Source organism: Galeopterus variegatus, unplaced genomic scaffold (assembly GCF_000696425.1).
Source record: "Galeopterus variegatus unplaced genomic scaffold, G_variegatus-3.0.2 Scaffold2678, whole genome shotgun sequence".
Lineage (NCBI taxonomy): Eukaryota > Metazoa > Chordata > Mammalia > Dermoptera > Cynocephalidae > Galeopterus > Galeopterus variegatus.
In genome coordinates, this window is record NW_007728789.1 from 1 (window position 1) to 16,207 (window position 16,207).

Here is a 16,207-nt window from a genome sequence, read left to right on the forward strand (position 1 = left end):
AGGAACTACACACAGGCAGACGCCTTATGATGTGCTTGCACCGGAATGTGGCCCAACAATTTATATGTTCACTAATCTGTGAGAAGCATCTATACTCATATGTTCTGTCTCTGTACAACTAAACATTTTTCAAAGGCTATTTATAGTAACCCAAGTCTCAAAATTTGGAGACTGTACCTCATGGTAATTACTAAATTATATTAAAATGTCATTACCTTCTATTTTAAATTCAATCAAGTGACTTTGATGAGCATGAAAAACTTAAAATTGATTAGTTTTGTTTCAGCCCAGTGTACTATGTTATTCAAAATTTTCGAAAGAGAACTTCTCAGTAGGGCTGGCCAGTTAGCTCAGTTGTTTATTGCTCCATGTTATAACACCAGGGTCAAGGGTTCAGAAACCCATACCAACCAGCTGCCAAAAAAGAACTCAGTAGTATGAGAGGATTTCATAAGGAATCATATAAAGTGTCTCCTCTTTTCTGGATAATTTTTTGGGGAAAAAAAATCTACCTATACCTGGATATGTGTGATGGCAATATGGTGAGGTACGTTCTTGATTATTTGGGTGCTCTAAAAAACAATTTAAATGATTTATTAGTTTGTGCACATGTGCATTTTCAGGAAAAGAGATATTTGAAAAAAAATGTTTTGAGTGTCATTAACTTTTACCCATGTATTTTATTTTGAGCAGGTGGAAAAGCTTTGGGAGCTTCTATGCCCTCTGCTTAGGACAGCATTGTCCAACATCACGGTAGAAACTTATAATGACTGGGGAACTTGTATAGCAACTTCCTGTGTAAGTTCTCTTGCTTCCTTCTATTTAAACTGTTTCATACCCTGTCTCAAAATACATGAAATCTCATTATACCTCTTGAATGTTGAAATTTCATTCATGCTTTTTTTTTGTTACATAATTGGATACAGTTCTATTCAGCTTTTCAGAAAAGCCTTGAGCGATAATAACTCTAAGTGATTATATCTTCTATGCTGTGATAATGCATTTTTTTAAATTAAGTGACAAGACAAATTGTGTATTTGGAAATGTAACTTACATATAGTAAAGGCCACATAATACAAGGTTATAAGTATTATTTTTTGATACCAAATATGTTCATAGCTTGTATACTTTGATTTAAAGACAAGTCATTTAGCTAACAACATTTTTCTCATTATTAACATGAGCTACGATATTATATGTGGATTTGACTTGCCTGTCAGCTTCCCCTGGGTTTTGTTCCTTTATGCTTACATGCATTTTTTAATATTTCTGGATATGATTTGTTTACAGAATTGCAGGCCCCTGTTTAATTATTATTTTATCTTTTCAACATAGGAAAGCCGAGATCCCCGGAAACTTCATTGGCTTTTTGAGCTGCTGTTGGAATCACCATTAAGTGGTGAAGGAGGATCCTTTGTAGATGCATGGTAAATATAAAGAAAACCTATGAGGTTAACATAAAAGATTTTGTATGAACTGAAATATAAATGGAAATGAATTGTCTATACTCCTAAAGCCTAGATGAAGTAATTACTTGCTTCTGGAAGATGATGTGATCCAGATAGCACAACATTTGATACTTAAGAGTTATTTCTCAGTTGTGAACAAGTAGGGAAAATGTAGGCAACCTGAGCAATTCAAACATAAATTAGATGTCAGATCTTTTATTGGTATTGCTTTTTGTGCCACAACAGTATTGTAGTACAAAAAGCAATATGGTTTCTTTATCATATATTTTTTTTCACTCTTTCCTATTAGGAAAGTTACAAAGAAAGTAATAATTTTAAGGAAAACTGCACTTGGTGGGGGTATATGGAGCTGGAGAAAGTTAGTGGACAGTGGAAAGAAATCTGGATTATCCCATTAAAAACAAGCATACTGGTAGAGCATGGTTTTGATAACATCAAGGTCAAGGGTTCAGATCCCTGTACCAGCCAGCCACCAAAACAAAAAATAAGAATAGTTTGTTAACTATTCTTGTTAATTAGTGGGAAAACTTGAATTCTGTTGCCTAAAGATGAACTCAGTGAGTGTTTTCAAGTCAGTATTTCTTTCACTGGTATAGTAGTGAAGATGAAATGTGAATATAGAGAAAATGGTGTAGGAAAAATAAAGTCTTCATAAAGATTCTATTTTGAATTTTGAATGTAATTTGTTAGGGAGAAAATGAAAACGTTTTAAATGAAACAGACATTGCTTATCTATACTGTCAATATGTAAAGGTAGAAAGGCCTCTAACACTCCACTCCTGTGCTTTAATTTTAGTCGACTTTATGTACTACAAGGTGGCCTTGCCCAGCAAGAATGGAGAGTGCCTGAGCTATTACACAGACTACTGAAGTACTTGGAACCCAAACTCACCCAGGTTTACAAGAATGTCAGGGAAAGAATAGGGAGGTAGGTACTATTTTTCTCTGTGGTGTGGTCTATACTTCTTGAGTTTTTTAAATTAAGTTTTAATATCTAACAGGATATAGTGGTTATGTTGGCAGTGAGTTTCATGGTATCTTCTTCCTCAAATTATGTTTAATATTGTGGGAAACAAGACAAGACATTGAATGTAAACTAGGACGGTAATGTGCTCAGAAGCCAGAGATGAGCAGTCACCACACTCCAATTTTAATACCTCAAAATTACCTGCCTTCTTTTACACGTGGGCACAATCTGAGACCCTCTCCAGGAATTATCTTAGGAACATTTACTTTGGTTGGGTCAGGCTTTTGAGCCTTAGTTTTATTGATAAAGTGGGACCTCTTCTTACTGTTATATATTTTATTTTGTAGTGTGCTGACCTACATATTTATGATAGATGTTTCTTTGCCAAATACTGCGCCTACAACATCCCCTTGTGTCCCTGAGTTTACTGCTCGAATCCTAGAGAAGTTGAAACCCCTCATGGATGTGGATGAAGAAATTCAGAACCATGTTATGGAAGAAAACGGAATTGGTGAAGAAGATGAACGAACTCAAGGCATTAAACTATTGAAAACCAGTGAGTAGCTAAAATTAGTAGAAAATCACTTGAAAACACATTTATTTTGATTATTGTGTGAGTTTTTCCCCCACTTTTTTATTATGATAAAATATACATAATATAAAATTTACTATTTTAACCATTTTTAAGTATACAGTTCAATGGCATTAAGTACATTTACACTGTTGTGCAACTATCACCACCATCCATCTCCAGAGTGCTGTTCGTCTTGCAAAATTGAAACTGTACCCACTCAACAATAACTCTTCATTCTTCCCTTCTCCCAGCCCCTAGCAACCGCTATTCTACTTTCTGTCTCTACGAATTTGCCTATTCTAGATTACTCATATAAGTAGAATCATACAATGTTTGTCCTTCTGTGTCTGCCTTCACTTTGCATAGTATTTTCAAGGTTAATCCATGTTGTATCATGAATCAGAAATTGATTCCTACCACTTTGTTTATTCATTCATCTGTTGATGGAAATTAGGATTGTTTCCACCTTTTGGCTATTGTGAATAGTGCTGCTATGAGCACTGATGTATAAGTATCTGTTTTAGTCCCTGCTTTCAATTCTTTTGGGTATATATCTAAAAGTAGAATTTCTGGACTATATTGTATTTCTTTCTTTCTTTCTTTCTTCTTCTTTTTTTTTTAATTGAAGTATAATTGATTATACATATCTGTGGGGTATTGTGTTGAATATCAGTACCTGTGTACAGTATGTGATACTTAAGTCAGGATAATTAGTATATTCAGCATTGCACAATGCAATCATTTTTTGTGGGCCTTTATCAATTTCTCACTTACCCCCCACCCCCACATTGTATTTCTGTATTTAATTTTTTGAGGAGCTGCCAAACTGTTTTACATTCTAATGCACAAGGGTTCCAGTTTCTCCACATCTTTGCCAACACTTGCTGTTTTGTGACTTTTTTATTATAGCCATCCTAATGAAGAGGTGTACCATATTGTGGTTTTGATTTGCCTTTCCCTAATGATTAGTGCTATTGAATATCGTTTTGTGTGCTCATTAGCCACTTGTATATCTTTGGAGAAATGTCTATTCAGTTCCTTTGCCGATTTTTTAAATTAGGTTGTTCTGTTACTGTTAGTTGTAATTCTTTACATATTGTGTATATCAATCCCTTATCAGATATACAATTTACAGATGTTTTCTCCATTCTCAAAGTTGTTTTTCACTCTCTTGATACTGACCTTTGATGTGCAAAAATTTTCAATTTTGATTAAGTCCAATTTATTTTTTCTTTTGTTGCCTTGGAAATGATGACCAAATTCAATATCATGAAATTATTCCTTTAAGTTTTCTTCAAAGACTTTTGTAGTTTTAACTCTTAGTTTAGGTCTTTAGTCCACTCTGAGTTAGTTTCTATGTAAGGTGTCAGTAAGGGTTCAACTTCATTTTTTTTTTCTGCGCTCTAACCAACTAAGTTAACCCTTCATTTTTTTGCGTGTGGCTATCCAGTTTTCCCAGTACCATTTGTTGAAAAGACTGTCCTTTCTCCATTGAATTGTCTTGTCACTCCTGTCAAAAATTAATTGGCCATATCCTAAGGGATTATCTCTGTGTTCTCTATTTTATTCCATAAGTTTATATGCCTCTCTTTTATGCCAGTATCACAGTCTTGATTACTGCAGCCTTTCCCACTTGATCATTACTTTAGCTATCTTAGGATTATTGAAGGTTAGTTTTAATTTGTACCTGATGTAGGTATTCAGTGGATGGTTAATAATTTGCAAATTTATTCATGGGGAATGGTTTCAGTACCATAGATTGTTCAGCACCCTTTATCATGGGTCCTGTTATATATACGGCAGATCAATCAGTTTCTAATTTATTAAGTAACATAGGTGATCTCTTTCATCACACTGAAGAGCTATCATCACACTGAAGAACTATCACACTGAAGAGCTGTCTGACACCAGTATTTACAACATTACTCGTATTCTACTTTGTGGTCTCTAACTGGGTAACAAAGACTTATGCTGTGTGTTCGTTTCTAAATAGTATTGAAATGGCTGATGGCAAGTGCAGGAAGATCCTTCTCTACAGCAGTCACAGAACAACTTCAGCTTCTACCTTTGTTTTTTAAGGTAAGATTATGGCTGAAATTAAGAACATATGCCCTTTTGACCTTCAAAAGAAATTTATATTCATCATCTGATGGTTGATAAGTTTTTCAGAAAGTCTGTGAAGTTTGATTGGATCTCTAAGAATTAGAATAGTCACAGGAAAATCACTAGCTGATAGTGGTTTAATATTTGCTGAAATAATCTTTTTAATATTAGGTGAGTTGAGAGCAAGATCTTGACAGATACATAAAAGTTTTATGGAGAGAACGTTGTTTCACTGATAGCCAATTTCTGAGTAGTAGCAGTTTAGAGAAAATATCGATAGTTTAAAGGCACAAAGAAATTTTTGAATATAGCCATTTCTGACTTTTTAACTCAATATGTAATAAATCTAAAAATGAAAATGTTCAAGAATATTGTATTTATTTTCCAGTGTTAAAAGGCTCTATAACTTTCTAACAGATAGCTGCAGGAAGTCATTTGTCTCTGGTGTCATAAAGACATTGACATTTTATTAGTAAAAAGCATAACCTGGGTAGTTTTAGTTACTCATCTACTCAGAGGATGTAGTTAATTGAACTAGTTTGCAATCATGGTCTGGTGGCTATGGTTAGGAAAACAGTCTAGTCTCATTGTACATATGGGAAGCATGGCATAAATATCATCACTACTTGACAATTATTGGTCAGTACAATTATTATCATGTAAGCATGAGGGTATTGTTGATTAACAAATGGTGTGCTAAATTTTTGATTTGCCACAGTATACTTTGTCTTTAGGAAATTTCAGAAAGATAACTCTACCTATAATTTTCAAAGACTTCACTATTAAAATACTTCTAAGAATGCTGTGTAAGGGGCTAATACCCACGAGTACCTCTGGGATCTTTTAGGGTATACAAGTGGACAGTTGCTGCTAGGGCATGGGTCTTTTTTACCTGTCGGTCTTTGTTGTAGATAGTGTTTGTCATTGAGGCAGTGGTGTGTAAAATTTTTCCCTCTGTGACATACCAGTAGATTTAGAACATGATCTCATATGTTCATAAATTGATAATGTGCAATGATTGTTCTATCACTTTTCTTTCACTCAAAAAAAAAAAAAATTCAGCAAGTATGTGAGAATGAGGTTGGTAGAAGGATGGTTTGAATCCACTTAAAAATTATTATTAGAAAGCTGTACCACATAAATTACTGGTAACACACATGACATCTCACCCAGATATACTATATAAAATACTGAGGTCGGGAATTTGCTTTAGGCCTTTATGGGAACGGGGTCTGAGGTTCAAAGGCATCACAACAGTTATTTTATAGACAGATAAGATGTGTAATGGAAGGACAGAAGAGATTAAAATAAACTTGTCTTACTGAACTGGGAGGAGAACAGAAGTTCGAGAGCAGATATTTCATTTTGAACATATTTGAGATGCTTATAAAACTTAAAAATAAAGGGGCCGGCCCCGTGGCTCACTCGGGAGAGTGCGGTGCTGACAACACCAAGGCCACGGGTTCAGATCCTATATAGGGATGGCCGGTTTGCTCACTGGGTGAGCGTGGTGCTGACAACACCGAGTCAAGGGTTAAGATCCCCTTACCGGTCATCTTTTAAAAAAAAAAAAACAACTTAAAAATAAAGGTGCTTATGTGATGATGCTTATTAGTGAAAATAATGCATAGGCATTTGGAGTTCAAGGGAGTAGTCCTGCTTGATGGTACAACCTGGGTGTCATCAACATAAAGATGGTATTTAAAACCATGAGATTGAACCAACTGAGTGGGGGTAGATGGAAAAAAGTTCAAGGATTGAATCAGTATTCAGAGGTTAGGGAGGTGAGGAAGACACAGCAAACATGGAGAAGGTTCGGTAAGAATATGTCCCATACTCACTTTATTTGACCTAAATTGTAATCATTTAAGAGTACTAGATTAGTGTTAACTGTCCGAAGTTTAAAAATCAAGTTACCTGTCCAATTGTGGGGTGTGGTTAACATGTATTTCAGAGGAGAGACCAGTGAATGACAGCTTATCACATAGCCCTACCCCATTCTTATTTTAATATAAATGAGTATAAGTACTTTAAAGTTTGTGGAAATTTTTAGAACTATATGAACTTAATTTTTCTCCTCTTATAAAAGAAGTAAATGCCTATTAGGAGAAAATATGGAAAACTGAAGGGAAAAATTCATAAATCACCATCTAACATTAATCTTTTCTTCATATCTTTTTTCTTAAATTATTGTCAGTTTATAAAAGCAGTACATGTTCATTAAGACTCTTATTATGTATCTATACCTAACAGAGAGACACTATTCATAGTTTTATTTATATTTCTCCAGATGTTATTTTCCTAGACAGTTATTTTTTAATAGGATCATGCCAGTTGTTCTGCAGCTACCTCTTTTTTGTACCTAATATATCATATACCTTTCCAGGTGAGTAAATAGATATCTGTATTATTCCTTATGTGACTATTAGAATTTGATATCTGATTTATTCTCTAGTCATAGATTTTGATTTTGTTACAGTTGTTCACTAGGTAGACAGTGAGAGACAGGAAATGTAGTGGTTAACAGCATGAACTGTAGAACCAGGCTGTCTAGATTCAAATTCAGCTCTATGACGGATAGACTGTGTAACCATGGGCAAATAATTCAACCCCTCAGAACTTTTTTTCCCTTATCTGCATAGTGGGGGTAAATAATAACCCCCACCTCCTAAGGATGTTATGAGGATTAAATGAGTTAATAATATTATGTATCCCTCACTATTCAAATTGAGGGGTGGGTGGCTAAATTCGATAACAAGGAACCACATTATCTAAATTTTCCATGTCCTGCATTAGCCATTAACATATAGCAACAGTTCAGATTAAATGGGATATTGGAGTAATCTGTTGGATCCTCAATTGAGAGCATAAGGGGTAAAGGGGTGCCTGTATATGCAAAGTGTTTAGGGCAGTGTCAGGCACATGATAAACACTGGAGAAGTGTTCTTGTTCATTAATGATGCAACAATAATTATGTACATATATTTTGCACTTGCATGAATTTTTGTAAGATAAATAACCAGAAGTGAAAACACTGGTTCAATTTTAGTTAACACATTGTTGTAAGAAATGTTTGGCAGTTCTATTAAAAATGTTATTTATACTATCCCATAAAAAGCAGTTTTATATCCATCAAAAAACAAAGAACAAACCAAAAAACCTTGGGGAAAAAAAAAATATATCAAAGTGAAAGTTTGAGTAATTTGGCTGTTTTGATCTAAGAGTCTCCATATTGCTAAAGGTTAAGGGGGAGCCTCCAGATAGCTTAATACCTTCTCCCATACCTTGCCCCATGCTTCTCATCTTCTGTGTCCTTTTAATATCCTTTGTAATAAACTGGTAAGCCTGTGAGGAAGAGGTTCCAAGGATCTTTAAAGACCTTGGACACATATTGCCATGAAAGAAAGCCCACCTTTATTTGATGATAGTATTGGGGAGAAGAAACTGAAGATGGAATTATGCAAATTAAGTTGGTTTTGGACTACACCGTAAAATGCCACGAGTGTTTCATGACTGGTGCGAACAGCTTTGAAGAGACGAATGCAGGATTGCAGTTTAAGCTGAAGGATTTATTCAATGTAGATGTTTCCAAGGTGGAATCATTAGCAGCAAAAAACAAAGCACTGAATGAACAGATTGAAAGGTAGGAACAAGAAAGAAAAAAAGAATTGAACCTTCTAGAGTCATTGAGAAAACTGGAAACTTCCTTACAAGCAGATGTTCAAAAATATCAGGCATTCATGAGCAGTATGGAGTCTCATGCAGACATTCTGGACCAGAAATCAAACGGTCTCAATAAAGAAATTGGTAGAGTAGAACTAGAATGTGAAACAATAAAACAGGCAAATACCTGTCAACAGAATACTTTTGATAACCAGAAGTACTCAATAGCAGACGTTAAGAAAATAAATCATTTTATAAAACGGTGGAGGGGGGGATATTAAGACTTGGCTTTGGGGTAAATGGAGTCCTAGATTAAAATCCAGGTGGTTTCTTTGTGACTTTGCACTGAACTTGTAAGAATTCTTCTTGAAGGCAGGCCAGGGTGATCAGATATCAAGGGTGGGAGATGAGGAAGTTGATCAGATATCAAGGGGTGGGGGATTCTTTCTAAATTGCATTAGCAGGAGGCGTGCTAAAACTGGATTCTGCAGGCCAAAGAAGAGCCCAGGGATGAGGCCTGGCAGGAAAGGGGGCTCGAAGGGGTCTGTCTAAAGTTTGGTCAAGGAGAGAGTCTTTGTCACAATAAAGGCATGGTCAGGTTCCCATTTGTTATGGCTATGCAAGGAAATTTGGTAATACTGAGTTTTGAGTATTTCACCTAAGTTGATAAAATTCTTGGTATTTTAGAGAAAAATCTTTTTTTTTTTTTTCAAATTAAAACTGTATGAGATGCAATTTTTTTTACCTGTTCTACTGGCAAAAATCCAGATGTCTGACACTATACTCTAATGGTGAGTCTCTGAGGAAGTAAGCAATAAAGAAGGACTTGGGGGTGTCTAGCAAAATCACATTTACTTTCTGGTAGCAATGTACTTCTGCACTTCTATGCAATTCTATCCTAAAGACATACTGGCATTATATGAAATGATTGTCTACAAAGATATTTATTGTAACACTATTTTAAAAGCAGAAGACTGGAAATAATTAAAATACCTGGAGGGGAGTATGGTTAAATAAACTATAGTACTTCCCTGTAGTTTAGATACCCTATAGTTTGAGTCTTTCCTATTGCTGTGGAGTAATCTCTAGGAGATATGTATATATTTATATATAAATCTTAAAGATCCCTGAAGAAAAAAAAGCAAAAGCAAACGCAAAGTGAAATAAATGAACCTCGCTGTTTATCTGGTTGATAGTATAAATTGTAGTATAGTGACTTTCAAAAACACAGAACGTCATACATGCTTTGTGGGATATATAAAGAGCAAATAAATAATTGTCAATAGAAATCAAGAGTTTTCGACTGAGAAGTTAAAAGATATAAAAATCCAAGCAGTTAGATAAAAATCCCAGTAATCTTAAATTTGAACTGAAAGTATCAGTATGATCTATTTCTCTTCAAAAATGCTTGTTTCCTGGCTGTGTCCAGTGAAAAAGCATAGAAACACTAACCAACTCAGTAACAATGAATATTCCTAGTTCCCAGATTATGGTTTCTTAACATCATTTCCTGCAAAAAGAACCAGCGCCCCTTGGAGAAATGGCTGATTTCAGGTCTGGAGCAAGAAATGTATAGGATAAACCTAAGTCATCTTGTCATACCAAAAACCAAGGACACTGTGGTTATATTAAAAGGACTCAGGAGCCAATCTGGGGAGACTTCTACTAGTCAAAGAATAAGTATGAGCACCAGAATGAAGAGTAACTACAGTGGATAAAGCCACCAAATTTGTTGAAATTTATTAGTTCATAATGATACTTTTAAAAAAATTAGTGTTCACTTTTGGAGGACAGGAGGGAAATCATTATTCTGAATGAGGGAAAGCTTTTCTGTATATAAGTATTCTAGATAATGGAAAATGAATGACTATCACAGTTTTGTAAAACTCTTGTTTTTGTAATGATCATTATGGCAAGAGAAAACTAAATATCAGTGAAGGAAATACATAATACTACTTACGTTATGCCCAAACAACCAAACTTTAATAAAATCAAATCTTTAGATTTAATGGCCAATTTATAGGACTTACTGGGGCCAAGGAGTACCACCACAGGTGTGCAATCAGGGAGGATCACAGTGGAAAGTACAAAACAGTGAACCCCAGGGTTTTCCCCCCTCATTAAAAAACATATAGCCAGGAGTTTTAAAAGAGAGGGGGGTTGATTAAGCACAACCACAGGTGTGCAATCAGGGAGGATCACAGTGGAAAGTACAAAACAGTGAACCCCAGGGTTTCCCCCCCTCATTAAAAAACATATAGCCAGGAGTTTTAAAAGAGAGGGGGGTTGATTAAGCACAGTGTTATAACACCAAGGTCAGGGGTCTGGATCCCCATACCCAGCAGCTGCCAGAAAATAAAATAAACAAGTAAAAGAAAAAAGCAAAGTGTAAAAAGTATACTACATTTTGAGCTGGCCAGTTAAGCTCAGTTGGTTTGAGTGTGGTGTTATAACACCAAGGTCAAGGGTTCAGATTCCTGTACCAGCCAGCTGCCAAAAAAGGGTGGAGGGAATCTATAGATCAAAAAGAAATTTGAGAAACATACTAGCTAAATGCAATCTGTGGTCATTATGTTGAACCTGATTCCAAAAAACAAATTGTATTAACACATAGTGTGGTAATTGGGGAAAGTTGAGCAGTACTGAAATTTTATATTGTAACCATAATGAGGTTTTGGGTGTGATGATGTCATTATTTTTTTTTTTTTTAAGAAACCTTTTACAGGTAACATTAAAAAATGTTTATGGGTGAGATATGCCTGGAATGTGCTTCAAATAATTTAGTTGAGAGAAGGGGAGCCAGAGGGGAGTAAAGCATGAAATAAAAGATTATCCATGAGTTTGTCATTGTTGAAGAGGTGATTGGCTAAGTGGGGTTCATTATACTATTCTCTAGTTTTGTATATGCTTGAAATTTTCCACAGAAATTGTTAAAAGTAAAAATGTGATTTCTTTCATGTAGGATGTCTTTGTACCTGTTGCCAGTTATTTTTCAATTTCTTTTTTTTTAAAAAATTCTCTAGATTGCTCCAGTAGAAAATGACAACAGCTATGATGAACTGAAAAGAGATGCAAAGTTGTGTTTATCACTGATGTCTCAGGGGCTCCTTTACCCTCATCAAGTGCCTTTGGTACTTAAGGTGCTAAAACAAGTAAGAACGCATATCAACAATATTTACATCTTTTGGTTAGGATTTTGGTTTACCTTTCTAAGAATTTCACAAAGTCAGCTGCAGTGCCCACAGTACCTGATTTTTGTTTTCATTTTGAATTTTCTTTTAGTATAAGAGAAGACATGTGTATTGACCAAAGAAACAGACCTAGATTCTGTACCTGGCTCTGCCACCAACTTCTGTGACCTTGGGCAAGTCACGCAAGCGTAAAATTATCTATATATGCAAAGAGCTAATTATTGAATTGCCTTGGATACAAAGTGTTTATAAGGGAGGGGGATGATGACTCCCTTTTACTATTTCCCCTTATTTTATTCACTTCTCTTTCCTAGTTTATGCTAGAGAGAGCTATAATGATTGTGTATTTTCTGGCTGCATCGTTAGTATAGTATGCTTATTAGCTTTATTCAGGTCATACACATGGTAAACAATAGGACATATTTCCATAATTTTCAGATTTTAAATTTGATTACTACTGCAAAATATAACAGCCTAAAATGGTATTTTTTTGTAGTGGAATTGAGTAGTTAGTACTCTTATTTGCTTTCAAGACCCTACCTGCCACTACCAAAAGTAAAATAAAATAATGTCTAATCTGTGGAGAAGAGTCATTAATCATGAATAGTTCTCTCTTCTATAATTGGCTTTTACCTATGTGTTCCTTTCCCTTTACTCTCAGTCATTATACATTCTAAATAACTTTACCTGAAACAGCTTGTTCACTCTTTTATTTAGAAAGAAATATAAAATGAACTTGCTCTGACTATACCTGTGAAAGTAGAATTCAATTAGAATATTACATTATCTGTGTGTAGTGTTGCTCTCTATCATCTCATGTTCTTATCAGTATTGTATTCATCATTTGTACTTCTCATTCACAGACAGCAAGGAGCAGTTCTTGGCATGCAAGATACACAGTACTGACCTACCTCCAGACCATGGTATTTTATAACCTCTTTATTTTCCTAAACAATGAAGATGCAGTTAAAGATATCAGGTGGCTGGTTATAAGTCTTTTGGAGGATGAACAGCTAGAGGTAAAATTTAATTTAAGTTACAACAAATCGAAATTTAGTCAACTTAAAGAAACAACCATAGCCCCCCTTTGAAGAAGTATTTGTAGCACAGATAAGATGTATTTTATTAAAATATAAATGATTAAAAGTAACTGTTTAATTGTAATATAACCCTGTGTAAATAGTTTTGCTGTCCTAATTATGATTTCCTATAGTATGAACGGAAAAAAAACTTTGGGCATATTCATATTCTATTTTATCTTTGCAGTTGGACAAATTACATTTGTGAACCCAAGTTTTTTTATATATGAAATTTGGGGTGATAATTACCCCAGTTATCTTACTCAATTTTAAGGGACTAATGGAACTGTGAGTGAAGGCAATTTGAAGAGAGTGAAAATCCATGCATAGATACTATTGTCTAGTAGACTTAAGATAGGATTGCTGTCCTTTTATTGTTTTTCTTTGGTAGAGAAACTAAAATTATTAATTATTAATTTTAATTTTAATTTTAAATTAAAAATTAACTTTTGTGGTTACATTAATATTTTGTACCAAAAGATAATCTGTTAGTTCAAATAGCCTAATGTAAGAAAAGCATGTTGCAGTAAATATGGAATAAGATATAACTTTTAAAATTGACCTTAGGGAAAGAAAACATAGATCAAACTTTTTGAAAAGTTTACCCATTTTACAACTTTATAGTTTTTCCATGTAGTGGAATACTTCTAGTATTTTATGTATTTATTTGAGAGCACTAAATACAGATTTATCCATAGGAAACTGGGAATGGAAATTTCTCCACCTCCCTAATGAGGTGTTCTGGGAGAAGGTGTTGACTAGTCCCTAGCGTACTCACAGGTCTGTTATAACAACATTTAAGAGCTTCAATTACAATATTTACAGTGATCTATAATTTAAAACATTTCTTTAAAAATTTTTTTTTAACTAAGCTAAAGGAATGGAAGTGGAAAGGTGGAAATCTCAAAAATCACTGTTTCTTAAGTTTTCGGGAGCTTCTTTTAGAACATTTTTATAGATTATTTTTATATTTTCTTCCATATAATATGCTTAAACACAGCTGTTATGTAAACATAACCATGACATTTATTTAAACCATCATTTTTTAAAGCAACATTTGACACTGAATAGCAGTAATAATTAGCAAAATGCTATTCATGATAGTATTGGAAAAAAAACCTTGTAATAATCTGAATGAGAACTTTTTATTTAAAGAGAACCTTAGGGCCGAGCCTGTGGCGCACTCGGGAGAGTGCGGCGCTGGGAGTGCAGCAGCGCTCCCGCCGCGGGTTCAGATCCTATATAGGGATGACTGGTGCGCTCACAGCGCTCACTGGCTGAGCGCAGTGCGGCCGGTCTCAAAAAGGACAAAAAAAAAGAGAACCTTACAGGATTTAAAGGAATATTTTTAGAAGTGGACAGATAGTATATTTACTTAGCTAAGAAAACTAAATATACAAACCTCAAACAGAGATGACTTTCTAAGACTTTAAGTTAATAGACGTCACATCAAAACATGGACAAATCTGACTAGGAGAATATTAGAAATTCAGCTGTTTAAATGATCAAACTTCAGACTAGAGAAAAATATTGTAGCTCAAGAAAATCATTAAAGCTTTGTGGAGTAGTGGCGGTAGTATAATGATGTATATGGATAAAGACAGTACAAGCTGCAAACAATGAAAGGTCAAATTTCTAAATGACTAGAGAAATGCAAACTTAAAACAATGAGGCATTTTCATCCACTCTTAGTGTCTCCCCCTTCCCCAAAAAACAAAAAGTATGTAATAATGAAAACCAGTGTTGGTAAGGTATAACTAGTAGTCTATATTTAAGTATGTTAGCACTAGCTTTTTGACAAGCAACTAATAGCCGTAAAATTAACAGTAAAAATTGTTCAGACCTTCAGATTTAGTAATCCCAATTTTTGTAATCTATCCTAAGAAAATATACTGTGTCACAATCCAGTCAATTAAAAAACAAAACAAAACAAAACACTGCAATATGAAAAAAGTTGCATGAGTTAAGAAAGTTTTGTAGCATAGAAATGAGCAGTTGAAAGCATTCTAATTAATAGTTAAATATAAAAATAAGTCATGGTATACAAGTTTTGTAGGAAATAATGCAACCAAGTATTTAGTAAAATATTTTATAATACATTTCATATTATTGTGTAGTGAAAAGGGCTGGCTGGTTAGCTCAGTTGGTTAGAGCGTGGTACTAATAACACCAAGGTCCTTGTCAGTCCTGGTACCAGCCAGCCGCCAAAAAAAAAAAAAAAAAAAAATAGTGCAATGGAAGTAGCAAGGAAAATGTTATGTACCCAAAAGACTGTAATGACAAAAACTTATTTTATTTTTTAGTGGTCAGCCAGTATGGGGAACCGAACCCTGATCTTGGGGTTATAAGGTTGTGCTCTGACCAATTGAGCTAACTGGTCAGCCCCCTAAAAATTACTTAAAAAGCTTTATGAAGGAATACAGACCAAAAACATTTGTTTTTTCAAATCATTATTGTATACCTTTATTAATATTAAGCAAAAAGTTTTTGAATGATTTTTATGAGATGATGCCTTTTTATTGTTGTTGGGTGGTTTTGTTTGTTTGTTTGTTTTTTTGGTCTTCACAAAACGTGAGTTTCTATTCCAGTTTGAAATAGTTATATGCTCTTCATTTAATACTTGTATGAACTGTTCGTAGTCTGACAGCAGCCTGGAAAGTCCGTAATCAGTACACTGGATATAAATCTCTGCTGTGCCTTTATTACCAACAAAAACAGCTACAGCAATGGCTTTAAGAGATGTGAATGCTTTTACAGTTATAGTCCTGATGAGAATTATCAATGGGGAAGATAATTTATGGAAAATTTAACTTTGCATAGAATAATCAAGTATTTACCTCTGTAAACCTAATGTATTAACTTTTATCCATTTTCTTTTTTTTTCTTTTGTCTTTTTCCGTGTCCGGCAATGGATCGCAACCCTCAGTGTTGCCCCCGTACCGGACCGGGGACCGGCAACGGGATCGCAACCCTTGGTGTTGCTCCCGCGCCTCGCTCAGCCAGTGAGCGGGAACCGGTCTGTATGTGGGATCCGAACCCTCCGGCGGGAGCGCCGCCGCGCTTCCCAAGCGGCGCACTTATCCAGTGCACCACCGGGCCGGCCCCTAGCACTAAGTTTAAAGATCAGTTTAATAAGATAATTTTAATTCACATGAATTTTT

General features: G+C 34.8%; 1 protein-coding gene across 1 annotated transcript in view; it reads left to right on the forward strand.

The window, feature by feature from the left end:
• Positions 1–690: 690 nt before the first annotated feature.
• Positions 691–16,207, forward strand: part of PSME4 (proteasome (prosome, macropain) activator subunit 4) — a gene marked incomplete at its 5' end in the record, with an annotated part of 18,649 nt that continues 3,132 nt past the window's right edge. Inside the window, 7 exons of the mRNA XM_008582596.1 lie at positions 691–798; positions 1,336–1,427; positions 2,266–2,397; positions 2,784–2,992; positions 5,004–5,089; positions 11,800–11,928; positions 12,831–12,986. Coding sequence (XP_008580818.1) covers positions 691–798; positions 1,336–1,427; positions 2,266–2,397; positions 2,784–2,992; positions 5,004–5,089; positions 11,800–11,928; positions 12,831–12,986 — 912 coding nt within the window. The remainder of the gene's footprint in view (positions 799–1,335; positions 1,428–2,265; positions 2,398–2,783; positions 2,993–5,003; positions 5,090–11,799; positions 11,929–12,830; positions 12,987–16,207) is intronic.